Here is a 23,146-nt window from a genome sequence, read left to right as displayed (position 1 = left end):
CAGGAGAGGGCAAATTCTTCAGCAGGATAGCGCTCCTCATACTTCAGCCTCCACATCAAAATTCCTAAAAGCAAAGATCACAGTGCTTCAGGATTGGCCAGCCCAGTCAACAGACATGAACATTATTGAACATGTCTGGGGTAAGATGGAGGAGGAGGCATTGAAGATGAATCCCAAGAATCTTGATGAACTCTGGGAGTCCTGCAAGAACGCTTTCTTTGCCGTTCCAGATGACTTTAATAATAAGGTATTTGAGTCAGTGCAGAGATGTATGAATGTAGTCCTCCAAGCTCATGGAAGTCATACACAATATTCATTGTTTTCCCACTGCAGCATGACATTATATTCTATATACTGTATATTTTTTCATATTTTATTTTGGTAAAATAAGCGTGATCTAGAGGCATTTGCCTTTCTTATAAGCCACTTCTGATACCAAATAATCAACTAGAAGTTGAGTTATTATTTTTTGTTCCTAAAACTTGAATAGGCAACAAGGCTTGTCATGTAGTGTATCTTCAGTGTTACATAATGAAACATTTATTATTGCTATTGATGTTTAAAGTGGTTTTGTAGAATAGGGATACGTTTTTTTCAGGATTCTTTGTTTAACAAAGTTCAAAAGAACAGCATTTACTTGAAACAATAATCTTTTGGTACATTATAAATGCATTTACTTCACTTGATTTAATCACTTAATTGAATGGATCTTTGCTGAAGAAAAAAGTATTAATTACCTTGAAATCTTACTAAACCCGGAATTTTAAACAAATTTATCAGTGATTTCAGTGACAGCTGTCATTTTATAAAACTTTAAACAAACACCCCACTTAAACACCTGGAACACGGGCATTATACACAGTTGAAGTCAGAATTATTCGCCCCCGTTGACTTTCTTTTTCTTTTTTAAATATTTCCCAAATTATGTTTAACAGAGCAAGGAAATTTTCACAGTATGTCTGATAATATTTTTTCTCCGGAAAAAAAGTCTTATTTGTTTTATTTCGGCTAGAATAAAATAAGTTTTTAATAATAAAAAAAAAAAAAACATTTTACGGTCAAAATTATTAGCCCCTTCAAGCTATATATTTTTTCGATAGTCTACAGAACAAACCATCGTTATACATCGTTATACTTATATATAAATATATGTATATATATATATATATATATATATATATATATATATATATATATATATATACGTTGAAAGCAAAATAAGATACAGTATTTTGAATAATGTTAGAAACTGGTTAACCTTGACGTCCATAGCAGGAAAAACAAATACTATGGAAGCCAATGGTTTCCAGTTTGCCACATATTTTAAAATAACGTCTCCAGTGTTGAACAGAATGAAAAAACTTAGGTTTCTGACAAACAAAGGGCGAGTAAATGATGACAGAATGTTCAGTTTTGAATGAAATATCCCTTTAAAGAGTAAATTGGGCAAATGGAGCAAAATGGCAAATGAAGTAACACATGTGAAGAACTATTTACTGAGGAAACAGTGACTAACAACTGATGCAGGGTAATAAGGAACTGAACACAGGAAGAGAACAGAGTACAGCAATGGGGAACAAAGCAAAACACAAGACCCAGGGTAACTGGGACTCTATAAACAGTCATTTCTAACAATGCCAACACCGAGTCTGTTTTCTTTACTGATTGGCAATAATACACGTTTTCTTGCTATGATTGAAAACTATTTTAAGATGCTGAGTGTTAGACCTTTACTTAACAGTCAATTTATTACATACAGAAATAACTAATCTTCAGCTCAGCCCAATTAATAGTCAAAACCACCCCCATCATGGTTCATACCATTGTGAATGGATAATCACTTAAAGCAGTTTATGCAGAAATAAATATTCATTCAGCAGTGTGAAACTGGCAGATTTACAGCCAAATCTCTCAGTTCAGAGACCCTGTAAGCGTTTACAAGGCACTTTTAATATGTATGATTGGTGTATAGCAAAACTAATTAAATAGATATATCTGCAGCAACTCTGTGATGCTCTCTTGTTAATATAGATCAACATCTCAGAAAAAAGACGTTTTCTAGCACCATGGTGAATTTATGCAATAATAAACTAAAGGAGTTTTTATAAGGCAAATGTGGCTCCAAATGGCAATTCTAAAGGTATGTGTGCAAGTATTTGTATTGATAGAAAGTAGACCATCTCTTTTACAACATTGCATAACTTAAAGGGCACCTATGATAAAAATCAACTTTTGTAAGCGGTGTTGACAAAACTGTGTGTAGGTATCGTGTGTCCACAGTCATATTGGAGTGATAGAAACACAGTAAGTCTCTTTTTTTTACTTCCTGACATTAAAATAATATCTAAATCCCTGCAATTTTGAGGCCCACTGCAACGTGCACTATAAAAGATTTGACTTTAAATTCACAGTAAATTACTGGCTAATAATTGCATTGCTTTCACAGTAAAATACTGTGTGTAAATTCACAGCAAATTACAGTGAGGTAGTTCACAGTAATTTAGTGTGATTTTGTTGCAGTAACTTCACAGTAGATAATAGCCTATTACTGTGATTTTACAGTACTACTTTGTAGAATTAACTATATTTACTGTGAAGTAGGCATTCATGTGCTATTAATTTTGACATTTACCCTTACTTTGAAATCATATTTCCATGTTAATCTTTTAAAACTAAATAAAGGGGCAGTGCATGAAAAATAAAACTTTGCTATGACATACATGTCGTTTCAAAACAGGAGGATTTTTTCTTTATTTATTTTTGAAGATGTAACCAAATTGTTTTTGGGGCTGCAATTACATTGTTACTTCTAAATATCAAAAAAGTGCCAATACTTCGTTTGTAAAAGTTCGTTTGTATTAATGTCTATGTTAAATTAAATAAAAAGAGTTTGAAACTAAAATGCAAAAGATATAGCCCTTTTTACAGTAATTTGCTGTAATCATGCAACCTGCCCTAATTTCACAATAAAATTATGAATACAACACATTATTGTGAATTTTTGCTGTTAAGTCCTGTAAAGAGATACTAATGTAATTTATTGTGAATAATTTAAGTAAAATGTTGTGAAAATTTTGGACATTTGTTTTCAGTGTGGTGTAGGAGTGCAGTTTCCCCACTCACCGAATTGATTGACAGATTAAGTTAAGTAAAGCTAAACGTGTGTGTGTTAACTTTATAACATTGCGTGCGACTCATCGTTGCAGAAAGGCTTGAATTAACTCCACAACAAATCTGGGCTGTTTAGGAAGGCTACTACACGCATCAGTGGGAACGTTGGGCCGGAAGAACCAGCCTATATTGGATTAAAGGCACAGGCAAAACAGTTACAATGTCTTAACAGCTGAAATTTCCCATATTCAGAAAGATATAACAAATAATCTGATGGGTGTTTTAGGCTGAAACTTTGCAGTCACATTCTGGAGACACAAAAGACTTGTCTTACCCCTTGAAAAAGGGGAAAATAGGTGCCCTTTAACATAAATGGGTAGGTGGGGGGTTTGGGTAATTGGAAATCAAGGATTTCTTATTTAATGCTGATTTGTAAATAAACCAACCATTAAAAAACAAAGATTTACCACAATTTTGCGGTGAATTGTTTCTTTAATAATACGAATTGCTTTTATATTTAAATAATAGTTCATACATGACAGCACATTTGATTACAATGTACATTAGGCATCCACAATATCGAATTAAACTTTGTAGCAGTATTAAATTCTGTTTTTCACAGACTCTCTGAAGACCACTAATGTTGATCCATTGGCAGAGGTCATGCTAAAATTAAAATACAATGTGATATACAGTAGACAACAACATTGTGCAGCTTGATGTGCAGAAAATAATATAAATAGATAAATATCAGACAAAAAGTCTCTTAAAAGGATGTAAAGGTTGCTGCAAACGGTGAAAAGCAGAAGCATCATTTCTTATCACAGTGACCAGTTTTTTCCCCATGCTGGTACTTATGTAATACAGCAGTGGCTCTCAAACTTTTTTTTATCAAGTACCACCTCAGAAGAAAAAAATGGTCTCTCCAAGTACCACCAAAATGAGCAGTATTGAAATACAGTACCATAGTAGGCCCAGTAAAGCAGCTAAAACTCTGCACAGTTAAAAAACGTGGCAGATTACCTCAGAAACATAGGCTATATATCATATGTGGCATATTATATACATAATTTTTGATAAATTTTGAAATGTGTGTAGCATGTACATGACATTCTTCATTCCTCCGCGTACCACTAGAAGGAAGCCGGCGTACCACTAGTGGTACACGTACCACAGTTTGAGAACCACTGTAATACAGCATCAATTCCTTGTTCAAAGTGATCTTGACCTCTGGCTCCTGAAAGACAAAACCATATTTCATTACTGTTTAAGAAATTATACTAAACAAGACACGTACTGAGGCAGTGCAAGTGCTTTGCTTACCGTGATTTATTTCTGATGAATAGTAAAATGCATGCTATTATTATGACAATGACAATAACTCCAAACACAATGCCAATAGTGGATGAAGATGCACTTTTTGCTGTGAAGGACAGTGTTATTTTTAATAGATTGTATCATTCAGAAACCAGACAAACAACACAACATGACTTCCTGTCTAACGCTGACTAGCCAGTCAGTCAGTATTGACACATTTGAAATGTCATAATGTCGTAAACCATGTAAGGTTGAACAGTCATTGTTTAAACACTTTTGAGATTTTGAAATAAAACTCCTGCAGTGGAGGTAAAAAAGAAGCTATTTCTCTGAGGAAGTGTGTCTTATTTGAGGAAATGTGTTTTCTGCTATTATATGGAGCAGACATTTTCTGTTGACCAAAAAATAATCAGTTTTACTTCTGTGTGAGAACAATGCTACAGTTTTGTTGAGTGTTTTGATGCTGCTTTATCTCACATATTCATCTTAACCAGTGGTCACCAAACTTGTTCCTGGAGGGCCGGTGTCCTGCAGATTTTACCTCCAACCCTAATCAAACACACCTGAACAAGCTAATCAAGGTCTTACTAGGTATACTTGAATCATCCAGGCAGGTGTGCTGAGGCAAGTTGGAGCTAAATCCTGCAGGGACACCGGCCCTCCAGGACCGAGATTGGTGACCCCTGATCTTAACCATCAAAATTTTTATTTAAAAAAAACTGAACTCCTAATACTTCATTATTTAAAATGGAAAGAAAATACATTGACATGATGAAAAATATCACTATACTTAACATTGAGAACAGTATTGTAATTGATAGTAAAGTTTGCAGTTAATTACAAAGAAACTTCAACACCTTCAATTATAATGACATTTTCAATATACACATATATACACATGTACACACACTTGAAGTCAGAATTATTATAAAGTCTTATTTGTTTTATTTCAGCTAGAAAAAAATCAGTTAATAATTTTTTTTAAAACAATTTTAAGCTCAAAATTATTAGCCTCTTTAAGCTAACTTTTTTTTTTAATAGTCTACAGAACAAACCATCGTTATACAATAACTTGCCTAACTACCCAAACCAGCCCAGTTAACCTAATTAACCTAGTTAAGCCTTTAAATGTCACTTTAAGCTGTATAGAAGTGTCTTGAAAAATATCTAGTCAAATATTATTTACTGTCATCACGGCAAAGATAAAAAAATCAGTTATCAGAAATGAGTAATTAAAACTATTATGTTTAGAAATGTGTTGAAAAAAATCTGCTCTCTTTTAAACAGGAATTGGGGAAACAAATAAACAGGGGGGCTAATAACTCTGACTTCAACTGTATATATGGACCGCTTCATGTATTTGCATGATATTTTATTCAGGTTAACTAGGCAGGTTAGGGTAATTAGGCAAGTTATTGTATAACGATGGTTTGTTCTGTAGACTTTCGAAAATAACTAGCTTAAAGGGGCTAAAGATATTGACCTTAAAATAGTGTTTAAAAATTTAAAAACTGGCTAAAAACAGTACTGAACAAAATATGGTTCCATTTGTCTGTCTACTAGCACGAAGATTAATATTATTAAACTGGAAACAGAAAGCCACTCCTACATATACACATCTTATGAGAGATGTAATGAAACATATGGAACTAGAGAAAATCAGATTCTCCCTAAAAAAGAAAGAAGAAAAATTTTATAAAATCTGGCAACCTTTCATGGCTCACTTTAAAGACATAAATTCGACAGGAAATAGTCAAATTGAAGAGGATTAGACCAATTTAGTTTAAAAACAGAAGAGTATTATTATTTTATTTTAACTTTTCTTTACTCTTATTTATTATTTAATATTGTGTTTATTATTTGTTTCCTTTTTGTAATTTCAATTCAAATAAATTTTTATTATTATTATTATTTTTGGTATTATTATTATTTTTTCGTATTCATCTATTATTACTATGTCTATATATGGATTGTTTGTATATTACATGCTTTATTGTCAATTGTGGTGTGAATGTTTGTTTGTCCAAAGATGTAAGTTGTTGTGTTATAAAATAAAAAAAAATAAAGAAAGTTTAAAAAAAAATTAAAAACTGCTTTTTTCTAACTGAAATAAAACAAATAAGACTTTTTCCAAAAGAACAAAAATATTATCAGACATACTGTGAAAATGCCCTTGCTCTGTTAAACATCATTTGGGAAATATTTAAAAAGAAAAAAACAAAAACAAAGGGGGGCTAATAATTCTGAATTCAACTGTATGTTAAATAAACCTAAAAAAAAATCTCAAACAAGATTATTATATTTAAAGGAAAACCTATAAATGCATTAGGGACTCGATTGGTCTTAGCAAGACATTTTTACAGCATTAAAATAATTATTTAACCGCCAATATTTATTGTAAAATGGCTGTCTTTGCCATGTTAAATAATCATTTTAAAATTTGCCAAAAACTTCTAGAATTCTAAGAGCTACAACATAATATGCAGATCCAAGTAGGATTTATATAAGCACTTATTAGTTCATGTTAGTTGATACATTATGTATTAACTATTTAGTTGCAAATAATAAAAAAATAAAGTCTGTTTTACAAGAATATTTTATTCTTTTTGTTTGAAATTGGGGCGAAGCAGTGGCGCAGTAGGTAGTGCTGTCGCCTCAAAGCAAAAAGGTTGTGGGTCGCTGGTTCGATCCTCGCCTCAGTTGGCGTTTCTGTGTGGAGTTTGCATGTTCTCCCTGCGTTTTGCGTGGGTTTCCTCCGGGTGCTCCGGTTAGGCTAAATTGTCCGTATATGAGTGTGTGGATGTTTCCCAGAGATGGGTTGCGGCTGGAAGGGCATCCGCTGTGTAAAAATGTGCTTGATAAGTTGGCGGTTTATTCCGCTGTGGCGACCCCGGATTAATAAAGGGACCAAGCCGACAAGAAAATTAATGAATGAATGTTGAGGCGGCACACATACTAAAATTGGATTAATACAGAAAAAATTTGTATCGTCTTTGTGAAAAAACAAGGGGCTAATAATTCAGGGGGCTAATAATTCTGAATTCAACTGTATTCCATTGGCAAGTCTCTAAAAAAATTTTATTTTTTCAATATGGGTAACTATATGGGTATCCTTATTACAGTGTAACTACTCATTATATATTGTGTAAAATTAATAACATGTACTTAATATATGGTTAGGGTTAGAATTTGGGTTAGGTTTAGTTGCATGTAATTCTGCATAGTTCATTGATTCATTTTTCTTCGGCTTAGTCCCTTTAGTCATCAGTGGAATGAACCGCAAACTTATCCAGCATATGTTTTACACAGTGGATGCCCTTCTAGCTGCAACCCAGTACTGGGAAACATCCATACACACTCGTTTACACGCATACACTATGGACAATTTAGTTCATCTAATTCACACATCTTTGAACTGTGTGGGAAACCGGAGCACCTAGAGAAAACCCACGCCAACACAGGGAAAACATGCAAACTCCACACAGAAATGCCAACTGACCAAGCCAGGACTCGAACCAGCAACCTTCTTGCTGTGAGGCAACAGTGCTAACCACTAAGCCACTGTGTCACATAGTTAATTGTAGTTAAAATAAAGTGTTACAGAAATAAAAACTTCGCTCAGATGACAAAATATTGCAGGCGTGAATCATATTTAACCTGTCATCAGCTGTGTAACCTGCAGATTCACTCCTCTCTGTCCTGGCAGTTTGGCATTCTGGTGGTCAGTGATGAAGCGAAACACGTACACGCCGCTGTCCGCTGACCTCAGATCAGAGATCATCAGAGAGCAGTTTTTGCTGCCCGTCTGCCCAAAGTACTTGACACGACCCTGGTACGAGGGCTCAGGGAATATTCCTGCACTGTGGTACACGTATCTCTGCGTAATGCAATGGCTTTGATTCAAACACCACATCTCTGACTTCACTCTGTGTGGTTTTCCCTGCTCTGGGTCTTCAGGATAGTCATACCTGCACTGCAGGACTACAGAAGAGCCGAGAGGAGCGTAAACTGGATCACTAGGAACATCCACTATCCAGTCAGCAGCATGAATGCCTGAAATTAAAGCATACTGTATGAATTAGAAACTTTTAGTTTGTTATTTGTGACCCTGCATGACAAAATCTTATGTTGCATGGCTATATTTTTGGGAATAAGAGTCAAATGTTTGTGCCAAAATTATTACAATTTTAAGAAAAGATCATTTTCCATGAAAGCATTTAGTTCTGTAAATCATGAGCTTCCTTCTGTTGAACAAAGAAGATATTTTAAATAATGTTAGAAACTAGGGATGTCCAGATCAGGTCTTTTTTGCCCTTGAGTCAGAGTGATTTGATTTTGAGTATCTGCCAATACCGAAATCTGATCAGATATACATATAAAAAGAATTAAAAAAAAAAAGAGTGAAGAGACAGATCCAGGATGTTCCTCATTTTTTATTTAATTCACCTTATCCTAACATTCAATAATTCTGCTAACAACCAGAGAACTTCTGTGAGGTAGCTTAAACAATCAAGTAATAAATACCATCAATTCTTCACTTTTGGACTTCAGCGCAACAGTAAATATGAAAAAAAATCTAATATAAAAAACAAATCGCACCTTAACTTAAAATGCCCCTTAGGCATGTAAACAAAAACATAAAACAAAAGTGTGACAGTTTTTGCAAAGAGAGTAATGTGCTTTTAAAAACTGCACTCATAACTTTTACCTTCACCACAGTATAAATATCACAGAAGGAAATTATTTTTTTCTTAATAAAAACTAATACCTTGTCAGGTTGTCAGGTATCAGCCTTTTCTGTTCTCATCAAGAATGTTTGCAACAGCACTAAAAAGTCTCATCAACTTTAAAATACAGTATGTCCAGATCGCAGAAATATTTGCGCTATCCGCTTTAAGCTGCTCCTGTGTTCTTCTTTGCCGGCATTAACCAATAAATGCAAAAAAGGGATGTCATGCCGCACACATTGCTGTTTTTGTGTGAAGTCAAGAAAGAGGTCTAACTAGATGTGCAAACTTAAGCCTTATCGATTTGCGAAACGATTAAAATGGAGACAACCGAAGCAAACAAATTACACGTTACTGAACAGCATTACACAGGCCAATGTGTATACGCATAGGCCTATGTATTTTTTTATTCATTATATTTGTTTACTCGACTGTTGGGATTGTACGTCGAGTGGTCTCGCCACAAAAGGAGAGATGACCCAGCACACCATTCATAATATAAAAATCACAGAATTTCTCGTGATAACTTGGTATAAAACGTATTTTATTACATCCTCGTTTTCACTAGATGCGGTTAAACATTCATCCCAAATGCTCCAGAGAGACCTAAAACATATATATTTCCCCCATATGATACTTAATGGGTTTACTAATTACACATTAAGTGTAATTACACAACTGTGCACAAGACTTTTGGCCAGCGGAGAAAATAAAATGGTCGTGCCCAACCGAGTCTGGTTTCTCTCAAGGTTTTTTTTCTTCCCTCGCTTCAGTGAAGTTTTTTTTCCCTCTCCGCTGTCGCCACTACCTTGCATGGTTTGGGATTGGTAGAGCTACCCATCGATGAATTTGCTCTTCAGTGTTTGTACTCTCAGTAATGATTTTAAACCACACTGAACTGAGATAAACTGAACTGAACTTAAACACTAAAAACTGAACTACTCTGTTCCAATTACTATGACCATTTTTGTGAAGCTGCTTTGACACAATCTACATTGTAAAAGCGCTATACAAATAAAGCGGTCACACTTTACAATAAGGTTCATTAGTTAATGTTAATTAATGCATTTACTAAGATGAACAAACAATGAACAATACATTTACTACTGTTTTTGTTCATGTTAGTTAACGTTAGTTCATGAAAATACAGTAGTTCATTATTAGTTCATGTTAACTCATGGTGCATTAACTAATGTTAACAAGCATGGACTTGAATGTTATTAATGTGTTAGTAAGTGTTCAATTATGATTAATAAATGCTGTACAAGTGTTGTTCATGATTAGTTCATGTTAGTAAATGCATTAACTAATGAACCTTATTGTAAAGTGTTACCAATAAAGCTGAATTGAATTGAATTAAATATTTATATACAAGTATTTAAATACATTTATATACATATACAGTTGAGGTCAGAATTATTAGCCCCCTGTTTATTTTTTCCCCAATTCCTGTTTAAAAGAGAGATTTCTTCAACATTTCTGCACAATAACTCATTTCTAATAACTGATTTATTTTATCTTTGCCATGATGACAGTAAATAATATTTGACTAGATATTTTTCAAGACACTTCTATATAGCTTAAAGTGACATTTAAAGCCTTAACTAGGTTAATTAGGCAGGTTAGAGTATTTAGGCAAGCTATCGTATAAAGATGGTTTAAAAATATATAGCTTAAAGGGGCAAATAATATTGACCTTAAAATGTTATTTTATTTTTAAAAAAAAAACTGCTTTTATTTTAGTTAAAATAAAACAAATAAGACTTTCTCCAGAAGAAAAAATATTATCGGGCATCCTGTGAAAATTTATTTGCACTGTTAAACATCATTTAATATATTATTTAATATTTTAAAAAGAAAAAAAATTCAAAGGGGGGGCTAATAATTCTGACTCCAACTGTATACTTGAGTCCTGATTAAGAAGTAATGTCCGATTCTGATCGCGTCTGAAACTGTGTGATCACGCTCAATTTCCGATCATGTGATCGGATCTGGACATCCCTATTAGAAACTGGTAGGGAAAACGAATACCGGTTTCCAACATTTTTTCAAAATAACTTATTCAGTGTTACACAAAAACAAAAACAACAACAACAACAACAACAACAACAACAACAAAACTCAAATAATGGTTTGTGACAAGTAAAGGGGCAGTAAATGATGACAGAATTTTAAGTTTTGTGTAAACTATCACTTTAAAGAGTGAAACAGGCAAATGAAGCATGCGTGTGAAATCAATTAGTTAATAAGAATAAACACAGTGACTAACAAGTGAATGTACTGTTATTTTTGAGTAACATGCATTGCTAAGAATGCAATTTGAACAATTTTAAAGGAAATTTTCTCAGTTTTTTGGATTGGATATTTCGAACTCTCAAAATCAAGATCTTCAAATAATTGCTAAATATTGTCATATCCTAACAAAACATACATCCATGGAAAGTTTATTTATTCAGCATTCATATGTTGAATAAATCACAATTTTCAAAAAACTGACACTTATGATGTTTTTGTAATCCAAGGTCACATATACTTAAATTTGAGTATCTGCTGTGATTAAGCAGTCATGTATTTTATGTCAACAGAAGTACATTTGTGATGTTTAATGTTGAAGTGCGTCTCACCTGAGAAAAGCAGAGATGTCAGGATCCAAACACCTGGTAGGAGATTCGCAGACATTTTTGCTGCCTCAAGTACTTGCTTTTACAGATCAGTAATAGTGTCTGACAGCTTCGTCTGGTTTTAGTTCCTCCACCCTTTTGCCGTTATGTCATTATTTCCTGCATGCCTCACTTACATGTATGTTGCATGCATATTGCTTAAAATCATTATCATGTTGTGTTGTTTTACGCTAAATAAATGTTAAATATTTTAGTATACAGTGCTCAGAATAATTGAGTACATCCCATTTTTCTCTATTTTTCAGTGAATATAGGCAATAAATCTTGGTGAATTTAAACAAAGCAGATTTCGTAAACAGATATAGATATTAAAATAATATTTTAGTCACCACAAATATTTTGAAATTTAAAGATAATACATTTAAAGCAAGATATTGCAAAAAAAAAAACTACCTACAACCTACAAAATTTCAACTAATATATATATATATATATATATATATATATATATATATGATTTTTCCTCTTTTTCAAATTTGTTTTTAATATTTTTCTCTAACTTATACATTTGGTACTAGTTTTTGGACCGTTATCGCAAGTTATTTTGTTAGATAAGCTCCAGATTTGGTTTCATTACTGACAAATCTAATGTATATGCACAAATGTAATACTGTCGAGCGTCCTATTAAAAATATATATTTAAAAGATAGATTTGTGAGACGTGTACTTATATACACTATGCTGAGCACTGTAGCTGCTTGGTTAAATGTTTGATTTAGTCTAACCATGTAGTTATTTGATAAAAAATTATGTTACTAATTATTTTAAACCTTAATTAATCTTGTTACATATGAACTAATAGCTGCAAGAGTTGGTATGATCATTAGAAAAATAATAACATTTTAACGTTTATATTAATGTTATGTAGTGAATAACGTTTTTGTATTTATGACCATTCAGAACTAAACAGCAATATTGAGTAGCATATAAGTAAAGTTCTAATATGAATAGCATTATGCATGAATAATATAACAATATTTGCTAATTAGGAAATGTTTACTGTTGTTGTAATCGTTATTCTTATCATTAATATATTACTGTCATGAACACTCTCTGGATTTAGCATGGCAATGAATATGCATATGGCAATGTTGATGTATTTAGTCTTGGTGGTAGATCTGCTGCTGCTGCTGATCTACAAAGCAAAACAAGTACCGAGACCTGCTACTGCCAGTATAACAATATACAACACAGAATATAACACGCTGCAGCTGCAAACATAATATACATGTAACCCCCGTAGAAGATCTAAACACAGGTGGAGCTGGGGTGCAGGAGGGTCTCAAAAAATGCACCGCAGCTTAACAGCGGAAAATGACATGGAGCATTTAAACTGATGAGGAGCAAGCTCATTGGCTGCCGAGGGACAGCAACCAATCTCCTGTGCCATGCAGTTAATGACGCAGGAGCAGATTAGGTGACCTTTGTCAAATGGCCCAAAAAATCACTAAATGCACTACAGAATGTTAAGTTTACACAGCATAATACTCAATACTCACTGCCTTTGAGTACCTTTGAAAGGTCTATTTTTTCTTCATACTTTGAGTAATATTTACCACAGATACGTTTACTCGACTTGCACTACATTTTTGGGCAAGTAATGGTACTTTTATTTGAATATGATTTTTCAGTACTCTGTCCACCACTGATAGTGTGTAAGTGTGTGACACCTTTGCACACTTACCTTGATATGTTTGTGAAAAAATAATAATAACTTAATAATAATAATAGCTCTTAGAACACAGTAAACAAAGTAAATGTATGTATACACTACTGTTTTACTCTAGAATTCAGAAATAAATGTCAGAAACTTGTGTGCACATGCCTATTTCTGAAGGATTAATGCTGCAAATTAATGTTCAACAGTAGAAATTACACCTTTTACCTCTTCCCAACAGGGAAACCACCAACAATCAAAAACTGCATTGTTATAAACTGTAATGGCTTTTCAATAAAAATGTCGTTATACTGGAAATCAATGGGGCAAAGACTGCCACGAAAATAACGAAAGGGTCGTATATTTGAACAGTACATGAGGGTTAAACCCAAAATTGCTTAGTGATCATCTGATGCTCTGCTCCTGAAACTGAAATGCGCGCACACAGACTCACCTGTCCAGCGAACGCGCGCACCCGCCCGCACGCACACCTGCGCTCCCCTGAGCCTCCGCACTGACCGGAAGAGGGCGGTTTCCACACCAGCGAACAGCGGAGAAACTGCGGGCAGCCTGAAGACAAGAGCCGGAAAACAGAAGCTTCATTTAACACCAAATAAAAGAGCCTTAGACTCCGGGGAAACGGAAATGTCAGCGCGAATATCTGAAGAAAACAACTGATTAACGTTTTTTTCAGCTCTTTGTTACTTATTCACGAGTTTATTCAAGAAGCTGAAGTGAAGAGGTGGAGGTGAGAATTTTGGTTTTTACTCTTATCATCAGCATTAGACGACTAAATCCTGAAGAATAGAAAAATAGTTTTGTATATTTGCATATTTTCATTGTTTCTATTCCACATCGTTTAAAATCTAGTTTTATAGCCTATCTGGTTTTTATTTCCAGTTTCAACCTAGTCTAACATTTTCCTCGTGTGAAAAAACTCACCGTCAAACTGTATTTTTCATTCATGCCAAATAGCCTAAAAAATCTTTCACCTTTTTAAATTAACAGTTCAATTAAAAAAAGTCATGTGCTCAGAAAATACATGTGAAAATTGTAGCCATTAGAAAGATGTATAAACAAGTTACTCAACTCAACACTAAAAACATTTCAGCTAAATCTAAAACTCAAAACTCAAAGTTTAACATTACACACAGTAATGAGGTCATTGCACTTCGATAGATTTTATCTTAATTATTAATGCAAACAGAGAGTAGAAATATATACACGCGGAATAAAAATTTTGTATTAAAAATACTTTTATCAGAAATATCGATATTTTTTTATTATCAGGGATTAACAACAGCAGTGACAGTAATCCTCTGATTTTTTCCCCCTCAGTTTGCCCTTTGGTTTATTTAACTTGCTTAACCCATCTTTGGCCATGACATTAGTTATATTATTTTCTATCCATTTCTTAACATTTCCAGGTCTGAAAGAACATCAAGTCGGATTTTTTGAGGAGGAATCATCTATTGGAAGCTTATATTTCAGCTTTCTTATTTGGATGAACATGTCAGAGAAGAAGGTCGGTGAGTGCTGAGCTATTTCTCTCTTTTTTTCTGACATCAGACGACTGATGTGTTAAAGATTAACCGAGCTGTCCTGTGTTGGGTCATGTACTCGATTTGTTTTGGTCGGTCTGGATCAGAGTTTTACTTTGACAAAAGGCCAAAAGGTGTCAAGACATTACATGACGTGATGTGGCCATACGGCTGTTTATATTTATGCACAAACAACCAAAATATCTGTTTAATAACCCTTTTCTTTATATGAACTTGTGCATTTAGATTAACTTCAGCAATTGGGGTTGTTTAAGGTGTTTTATGGATAAATAATTATGTTTGGTTTAATTATTATTATGTAAAATACAGCTTTTAAAATACAAGCATATAAACTCACCAGCCACTTTATTAGGTACACCTTACTAGTATCGGGTTGGACCCCCTTTTGCCTCCAGATCTGCCTTAATCCTTCATGGAATAGATTCAACAAGGTACTGGAAATATTCCTCATAGATTTTGGTCCATATTGACATGATAGTATCATCACAGTTGCTACAGATTGGTCGGCTGCTCGTTCATGATGCCAATTTCCCGTTCCACCACATTCCAAAAGTGCTCTATTCGATTGAGGTCTGGTGACTGTGGTGGTCATTTGAGTACAGTGAACTCATTTTCATGTTCAAGAAACCCATCTGAGGTAATTCGCCCTTTATGACATGGCGTGTTATCTTGCTGGAAGTAGCCATCAGAAGATGGGTACACTGTGGTCATAAAGGGATGGACATGGTCCGCAACAATACTCAGGTGTGCTGTGGTGTTGAAACCATGCTCAGTTGCTACTAATGGGCCCAAAGTGTGCCAAGAAAATATCCCCCACACCATTACACCAATACCACCACCAGCCTGAACCATTGATACAAGGCAGGATGGATTCTTGCTTTCGTGTTGTGGATGCAAAATTCTAACTGTACCATCCAAATGTCGCAGCAGAAATCAAGACTCATCAGACCAGGCAACATTTTTCCAATTTTCTATTGTCCAATTTTGGTGAGCCTGTGTGAATTGTAGCCTCAGTTTCCTGCTCTTAGCTGACAGGAGTGGCACCCGTTGTGGTCTTCTGCTGTTGCAGCCCATCCACCTCAAGGTTGGACATGTTGTGCATTCAGAGATGCTCTTCTGCATACCTCAGTTGTAGCGAGTGTTTATTTGAGTTACTGTTGCCTTTCTATTAGCTTGAACCAGTCTGGACATTCTCCTCTGACCTCTTGCATTTGCGTCCACAGATCTGCCTCTTACTGGATATTTTCTCTTTTTCTGTAAACCCTAGAGAGGGTTGTGCATAAAAATCCCAGTAGATCAGCAGATTCTGAAATACTCAGACCAGCCGGTCTGGCACCAACAACCATGCCACGTTTAAAGTCCCTTAAATCACCTTTCTTCCCCATTCTGATGCTCGGTTTGAATTGCAGCAGATCGTCTTGACCATGTCCACATGCCTAAATGCATTGAGTTGCTGCCATGTGATTGGCTGATTAGAAATTTGCGTTAACGAGCAGTTGGACAGGTGTACCTAATTAAGTGGTTGGTGAGTATGTGTCGAAGAAAAGGTGTTGCGCAAAACAACCAAAGTGTGTTATAAACTGCTATTTTTGTCTATATGTAGATTATCTACAACAGCTGTTGTTGTTTAAGGTACTTATGTATACACACTTATGTTTAGTTTAATTACTATTATTTTTTTAAGATACAGCTTTTAAAATATAAATATAGGCGTCAAAGAAGAAAAGGTGTTGAGCAAAACAACAAAAGCTTATTATAAATGTATTTTTGTCTGTGCATTTATTTCCCATATATCATCCATTCTTTTTTAAAGAGAGTTGAATAGTGGTTTATAATGTTTAAATTTGGATTGGGATCAGCTTGTGGATGTTTTCAAAGTCTATCCTCTATAGCAGGGCCTACTAAATTTGTTCAGGGCCGGTGTCCTGCAGATTTTAGCTCCAACCCTAATCAAACACACCTGAACAAGCTAATCAATGTCTTACTAGGTATACTTGAAACACCCAGGCAGGTGTGTTGAGGCAAGTTGCAGCTAAACCCTGCAGGGCATCGGACCTCCAGGAACGAGATTGGTGACCCCTGCTCTATAGCCAAGGTTCCCAAACTTTTCAGCTTGCGACCCCTAAAATAACAATTCCATTGACTCACGACCCTAACTATCTTTGTAAGTGATAATAAGCATACAAACATTGCACACAAAGATGCACACATACCAATAGGAACCGTATAAACAGGAGCATATTGACAACAACAAAAATGCAATAGTCTAACAACCATATAATGCTTTATAGTCATTCTTTATTTGTTTAATTTAATATTAACCTTAATTAATGAGAATGGTGGGCACAATGTGTAGAGCGCAAGACTTTTCTTGGTTTGATTTTGGAGACCAGCACTCGGAGATCATTTTCCATGTTCAAATGTAGCATTTACTTTTAATGTATATGGAAGCAGTAACAGTGTTCAAGTTTAACATTGGGCCGTAAAAATGCAACTAACGCTACTGCTGTGTCGATATCTGGCACAATAACCCCAGGGGTCGCAATCTAATGAAAAGAAAAAAAAAAAAAATATATATATATATATATATATATATATATATATATATATATATATATATATATATATATATGTGTGTGTGTGTGTGTGTGTGTGTGTGTGTAACTATTAAATAATTTTTTTTTAACTTCTATAAGTTATAGATAAAATATGGTAATTCTAATAGTTTAATAACATATATGAGATTTGTGGAAATCAACAAGTGAGCTCCATTCATTGTCTCCCAACCCCCAGGGGATCCCGACCCCCACTTAGGGAACCACTGCTCTATAGGAGAAGCCACAAAATTAAATGAACGTCTGGGACAAAACATCATTTAATTGTAGAATCAACATTCATATATTTAGCCGATACACTTTAAATTTAACAGCAAAGCTTGAATCATCCAGGTATAGCCATTTTGAGTGAGCGAGAAAGAAAGGGAGAGAGAGAGGGAGCAAAGGAGAGAGCAGTGTACCATGAAGAAGCTCTGTCTCATACAAGCTCCCACTCAAGACAAAAGTAGTACTTGTTCTCTGGTCAAATGGGTCACGACAGGTGCTGTAGAAACAGTCTGAGGCAGTGGGGAAATCCTCACCAACTGAAACCAGAGAGAGCAAACATCAAAACATCACACTGTTTCAGTTTTGTTCTGACCACTAATGTAGCCACTGAAGTCTGGGCATGGACAAAACGTCACTGGTCACATGTGGATGTGTAACTTTAGGCACTTTTTTTGCTGAACAGCTTGCATCAGCGATCAAGACATTATAGAGTTGTATTTATTATAGCTGGTTTCAGTCTGATATATGCTCACTATTTTAGCCACACCATCTATTACCATGTTAAACCCAATTTTACCTTCGGAACTGCTTTAATTCTTCACGGCATAGATTCAACCAATTCTATTAACTTCCAAATGTTGAAACTTCAGCACATTTTAAAGGTGCTCTATTGGATTAAGATCTAGAGATTGTGGAGATATTTGAGTTTAGTGAACTCTTTAGATGGGTTGCCACCCTATAACGTGAAGCAAATCTTATCAGTTTGCAAAATAAGAAGGCTGAAGTATTCGTAACGTAGTAACCAACAGTAAACAAGGCAAGCATAGTGGAGACAGCTGATAAACCACATGGGAGTAATCAAAGTCAAGTCAAAGTCAGCTTTATTGTCAATTCAACCACATGTGCAGGACATACGGAGAATCAAATTTACGTTACTCTCAGACCCTAGGTGCCTAACATATAATAATATTTTAAAAAGTAGAATTTTAAAGCCAGCAAAAGGCTTGTAAACATGATAATTATGATAAAGTGACAGTATAATGCAAAACAATATATAGTAATGTTTTTTTTGTTGTGAGAGTTTATTTGGGATGTGCATCCACTTTATATCGCTAGTTTCTTATATGATTTGTTACAACCTCTCTCAAAAAGAATAACTCGTTTTAAACAGAGAAAGCAACATAAAAAGAGAAACTTAGTAAACATTATTATCGTTTTTAAATCAATTTATTTTTACCAGAAAACCAATAATAACGATAACAAATGCTTACCCCACAACAAACGAATGAAATAATAAATCCCCAGAAAGTGACAAAAAAAAAGAAAGACAAGAAAACAACCACAAAATTAAATGCTGGCTGGTCCACTAAAGCTGTGTCTCCCTTTCGCCTCCTCGTTGGCATGCGCACTGGTATCAAAAGCCAAGAAAAACAAAGGAGGGTTAATAAAAAAAAAAGAAGACACAAAGAAAGAAAGACACACAAAGAAAAAGACACAGACTGTAACACTTCCCTACCAAAAAAAAATAATAATAAAAAAAATAAAATAATTAACAACAACAATTATAATAATAATAATAATAATAGTAATAATAATAATAATAATAATTTAAAAATGCTGATTAACAATAGCTGGGTTTCCACCAACCTGTGTTATGTCAAAGTCCCTTTGAGGAAAGTCATTTCACTCGCCGACTATCTTTGAAAGGCCTCTCTGGCAGTATGCTCGGGCATTCTGTCTGAATTGGGAAACATCAAATTCTCCAAGTTTGCCAAGCTTATGTTACATATTTGGAATCACCAATAAAATTAAACAACAACTGTCTCATAAGTTTTGCTTTTAAACGTTTAAATCAAACAAAACTGCATTTTTTCAGGTTGCCTGAGCTAATGCGCACTCAAAAGGAACGAGATCTCGACACCAACCTTATTTATGGTCATGTAAAACATTATAATCCTCTGGCTAATGATCGTCTGATTGCGTTGCACTTCTGAAGTGATTCACAACATGGTCTTGACAGGATTGACTGTACCTCGTGTTCGTTTCATACAGATTACAAAACCAAAAAAAATTGTATTTAGAAGTGCACTTGGTTTATTTAAAGGTACAGATTTCAAACTTTGTGGATATTTTTTCTAATGTCTGTGAAGCAAGTTTTCACTGAGATCCCAGTGTGTTTGTTGACCACCAAACTTTCGTAAAAGCACACGTCTAGTCCGAGCTTCTTCTTCAAAGAAGGTCAGTGTATAGTAATCGCTGATTGCCTCCTGTACTAGTGGGCGAGGCTTCAGTCAACATATTGACCATTATACTTTTCCCCATTCAAAACTATACGAGTGACATGTCTTGTGTACTCTATAGTCTTTGGTTATATCCAAGAAAGTAGTTTGAAATGAAGTGTGCTTTGGACAACAAATACTGTATAGATAAAATTCCATGACTTTCAATGTGAAGTGATTATAGTCGAGTGTGGTTACCTGTACTCAAAATTGGTCCTCTGTTTTTGACCCATCCAAGTGCACACACACACACACACACACACACACACACACACACACACACACACACACACACACACACACACACACACACACACACACACACACACACACACACACACACACACACACACATATACACACACACACACACACACACAAGAGTGTGGTTTCATTCACTCTCCCTATCTTCAATTCTAGCTGGGAATTGAACCTGAGCCTTTTTAATTACAAGTCCAACTCACTAACCAATAGGCCACAACTGTCTCTGGAATATATGTCTGGAATAATATTTGGAATAGACCTTGATAGACCATGATATTCCATGACCTATGGGAATCCTGACATACTTATAAACAATGTAAACTGTACCTACCAAGGTCAGCAACAATACTAACTGTGGCAAAAAAAGGCCCAAAGAACGGCAAGAAAGTTTCACCACTACAACGCTAGCATTATACCCTGAAATGTTGATAAATAGCAAGATAGATCCATGCTTTGCTGTTGAATGATGAAATCAAAACAAGTTTTCTTTTTGTTGAGCCTTGCTTTGCTGTAATGACTTAATGAAGAGCGTCTCTGAGCACACAACACAAACTGTAAAGCAGGTGAGCTACAACAGCAAAAGAAAAAGAAGTAGCTTTAGCTGTCACCGGTGTGGTGTGCTCTTCTTCTGCTGCTGTAGCTCATCTGCTTCACAGTTTGATGTGTTGTGTGCTCAGACATGCACTTCATTAAGTCGTACTGAGTGCTTATTTGAGTTACTGTTATCTTTCTGCCAGCTCAAACCAGCTCAAACTCAAATCTTGTTGTTCTCTTTTAACCTCTGGCCCCAAAAAGATCTACCTACATATCTGGATATATTCTCTTTTTTGGACCATTCTCTGTAAGTCCTAGATGGTTGTGTGTGAAAATCCCAGTAGATCAGCAGTTTCTGAAATACATCCATATGACAACAGCAACCATAACTATAATCAGAGTCATTTAAATAACCTTTCTTCTATATTCTGATAGTGGGATTGAACTTCAGCAGGTTGTCTTGACCTCATCTGCATCACTAAATGCAGCCATGTGATTTGTTGATGTATATATATATATATATATATATATATATATATATATATATATATATATATATATATATATATATATATATATATATATATATATATATATATTAGTGTTAATGAGCAGCTAAACAGGTTTAAAAATGAGACTGATTGGCATATAACCATAATTAATAAAAAAAAAAAACTCACGTCCATTCTTTCATCTTAAAATGGCATTTAAAAGCACTAAGCTACATAGTTCATTGATATCTTTTTATATAAACAATGCTATTCATACTGTAATTTACACCCAATTCACATGGGACGTCAGAGCTTGCCATTGACTTTAAATGGGTGATGAGCGTTACTCACTGTAGAAGTTGGGAGTTTCTCAACTTTTCACGTGGAAAACTCTAACGTCAGTATGGCGAATGAAGCCCCGCCTACTAGTATAGGAGCCAGTCATCAATTCCTATACACTGACGTTTTTCTGGAAATCTCGCACTGGAATCTCAGCGAATTCTTGCTTCACAGACATAAGAAATATATCCACATGAAGCTTGAAATTTCTACTTTTAAATGAACCAAGTGCACTCATAAACAAAAGTTTTTTGCTTTTGTAATCTGTGTGAGATGATCGCGAGGTACAGTCTGTCCTGTCAAACGCACATCACATGACAGCAAACTACTCAAACGGCCACAAACTTGTGAACAAAGAGTCGTAGTCATTTCTGGAGGAGATATGCCATCAAGACCAAGTTGTGAATTACTTCTGAAGAGCAGCACAATTATACGAAGCAATATTCAGAGGACGATAATGTGCAACACGGCCATAAATGAGGTTGGTGTCGTGATCTCGTTCCTTTTAAGTGGGCATGCGCATTACCTTGGGCACCCTTAAAAATGCAGATTTTGTTTGATTCAGCTGTTTAGAAATTAAACTTATGAGACAGTTATCATTGAATTTTATTGGTCATTCCAAATGCTGTGTGTAATGTAATTGTGAGAGGCATTTCAAAGATGGCCACCTAGTAAAATTACTTGCTTTAAAGGGACATTGTTGCGATCTAATTTTATTGGCTCACGCAGTTATGATGATCGCGTCAGCTCCAACTTCAAGCACGCTCTCCGTGAAGCGTTAATGCTGACACCTTGTGTGAATCAGGCATTGGAGACAACATTTATTTTGGAAAAAATAAAATGTAAAATATGATAAAAAAAACCTGGGCGTCACAATCACCTCGCAGCAAGAAGGTCTTTGGCTGGGTCAGTTGGCATTTCTCCCTATGTTCGCATGGGTTTCCTCCGCGTGCTCCGGTTTGCTCCACAAGTCCAAATACATGCGCTATAGGTGAATTGGCTCAAAACATATGCTGGATTAGTTGGCGGTTCGTTCCACTGTTGCGACCCCAGACTAATAAATGGACTAAGCCTAAAAGAAAATGAATGAATGATAAAAAAAAAAAAATTGCAACTGTTGATTAGATTTTTAAGTGAAAGTTGGTCCAGTGACGTAAACCAAAACTTACAGCATCTACTTTCAAGTCTTCAGAAATCATTGAAAGTTATTAAAATGAAGAACATTTAGAACAAATGTCAACTTTATTTTAAGGTGTGCTTGTTAAATATCTTTGTACTTACTATACTAATTACAATGAATTTTGCATAATTAAATGAAACTAACAATCATCTTAACCATAATATAGAAAGTACATGTAATTA

The 23,146-nt window shown here is 34.8% G+C and overlaps 2 protein-coding genes across 4 annotated transcripts in view; one reads left to right on the top strand and one right to left on the bottom strand.

Moving 5' to 3' along the window:
* Positions 1-1,408: 1,408 nt before the first annotated feature.
* LOC101885065 (myelin-associated glycoprotein) lies at positions 1,409-11,926 on the bottom strand. 2 transcript variants are annotated; one of them, XM_021467021.3, is made up of 4 exons: positions 11,780-11,926; positions 8,086-8,481; positions 4,435-4,534; positions 1,409-4,348 (listed from the first exon to the last, which is right to left on the bottom strand). In XM_021467021.3, the coding sequence occupies exons 1-4, from the start codon at positions 11,832-11,834 to the stop codon at positions 4,324-4,326; spliced, it is 576 nt and encodes a 191-aa protein (XP_021322696.1). In that variant the 5' UTR covers positions 11,835-11,926; the 3' UTR covers positions 1,409-4,323. The 2 variants fall into 2 exon arrangements, with proteins under 2 accessions (XP_021322696.1, XP_068070351.1); XM_068214250.2 differs by lacking the exon at positions 4,435-4,534 and having other exon boundaries at positions 1,416-4,348.
* A 2,042-nt stretch (positions 11,927-13,968) lies between these two features.
* The window catches only part of hpn (hepsin), a 39,829-nt gene continuing 30,651 nt past the window's right edge, over positions 13,969-23,146 (top strand). The window contains exons 1-2 of one of the 2 annotated variants that reach the window (NM_001098187.2): positions 13,969-14,241; positions 14,921-15,022. In NM_001098187.2, coding sequence (NP_001091657.2) covers positions 14,998-15,022 — 25 coding nt within the window. In that variant the 5' untranslated portion in view covers positions 13,969-14,241; positions 14,921-14,997. The remainder of the gene's footprint in view (positions 14,242-14,920; positions 15,023-23,146) is intronic. The other variant, XM_021466731.3, reaches the window with a different exon arrangement.

This window comes from Danio rerio, chromosome 16 (genome assembly GCF_049306965.1).
Source record: "Danio rerio strain Tuebingen ecotype United States chromosome 16, GRCz12tu, whole genome shotgun sequence".
In the NCBI taxonomy this organism is placed as follows: domain Eukaryota; kingdom Metazoa; phylum Chordata; class Actinopteri; order Cypriniformes; family Danionidae; genus Danio; species Danio rerio.
Note: the sequence above shows the minus strand (reverse complement) of the source record. Positions and strands in the feature narration are given on the sequence as shown.

What these genes read in the sequence shown, in the direction of transcription:
- LOC101885065 (XM_021467021.3), bottom strand. Translation starts at nt 11,834, where the DNA reads ATGTCTGCGAATCTCCTACCAGGTGTTTGGATCCTGACATCTCTGCTT. An exon ending in GACATCTCTGCTTTTCTCAG is followed by an intron (nt 8,482 to 11,779) that starts GTGAGACGCACT and finishes CTTTAATTTCAG; the next exon opens with GCATTCATGCTGCTGACTGG. An exon ending in TTCATCAGAAATAAATCACG is followed by an intron (nt 4,349 to 4,434) that starts GTAAGCAAAGCA and finishes TTTGTCTTTCAG; the next exon opens with GAGCCAGAGGTCAAGATCAC.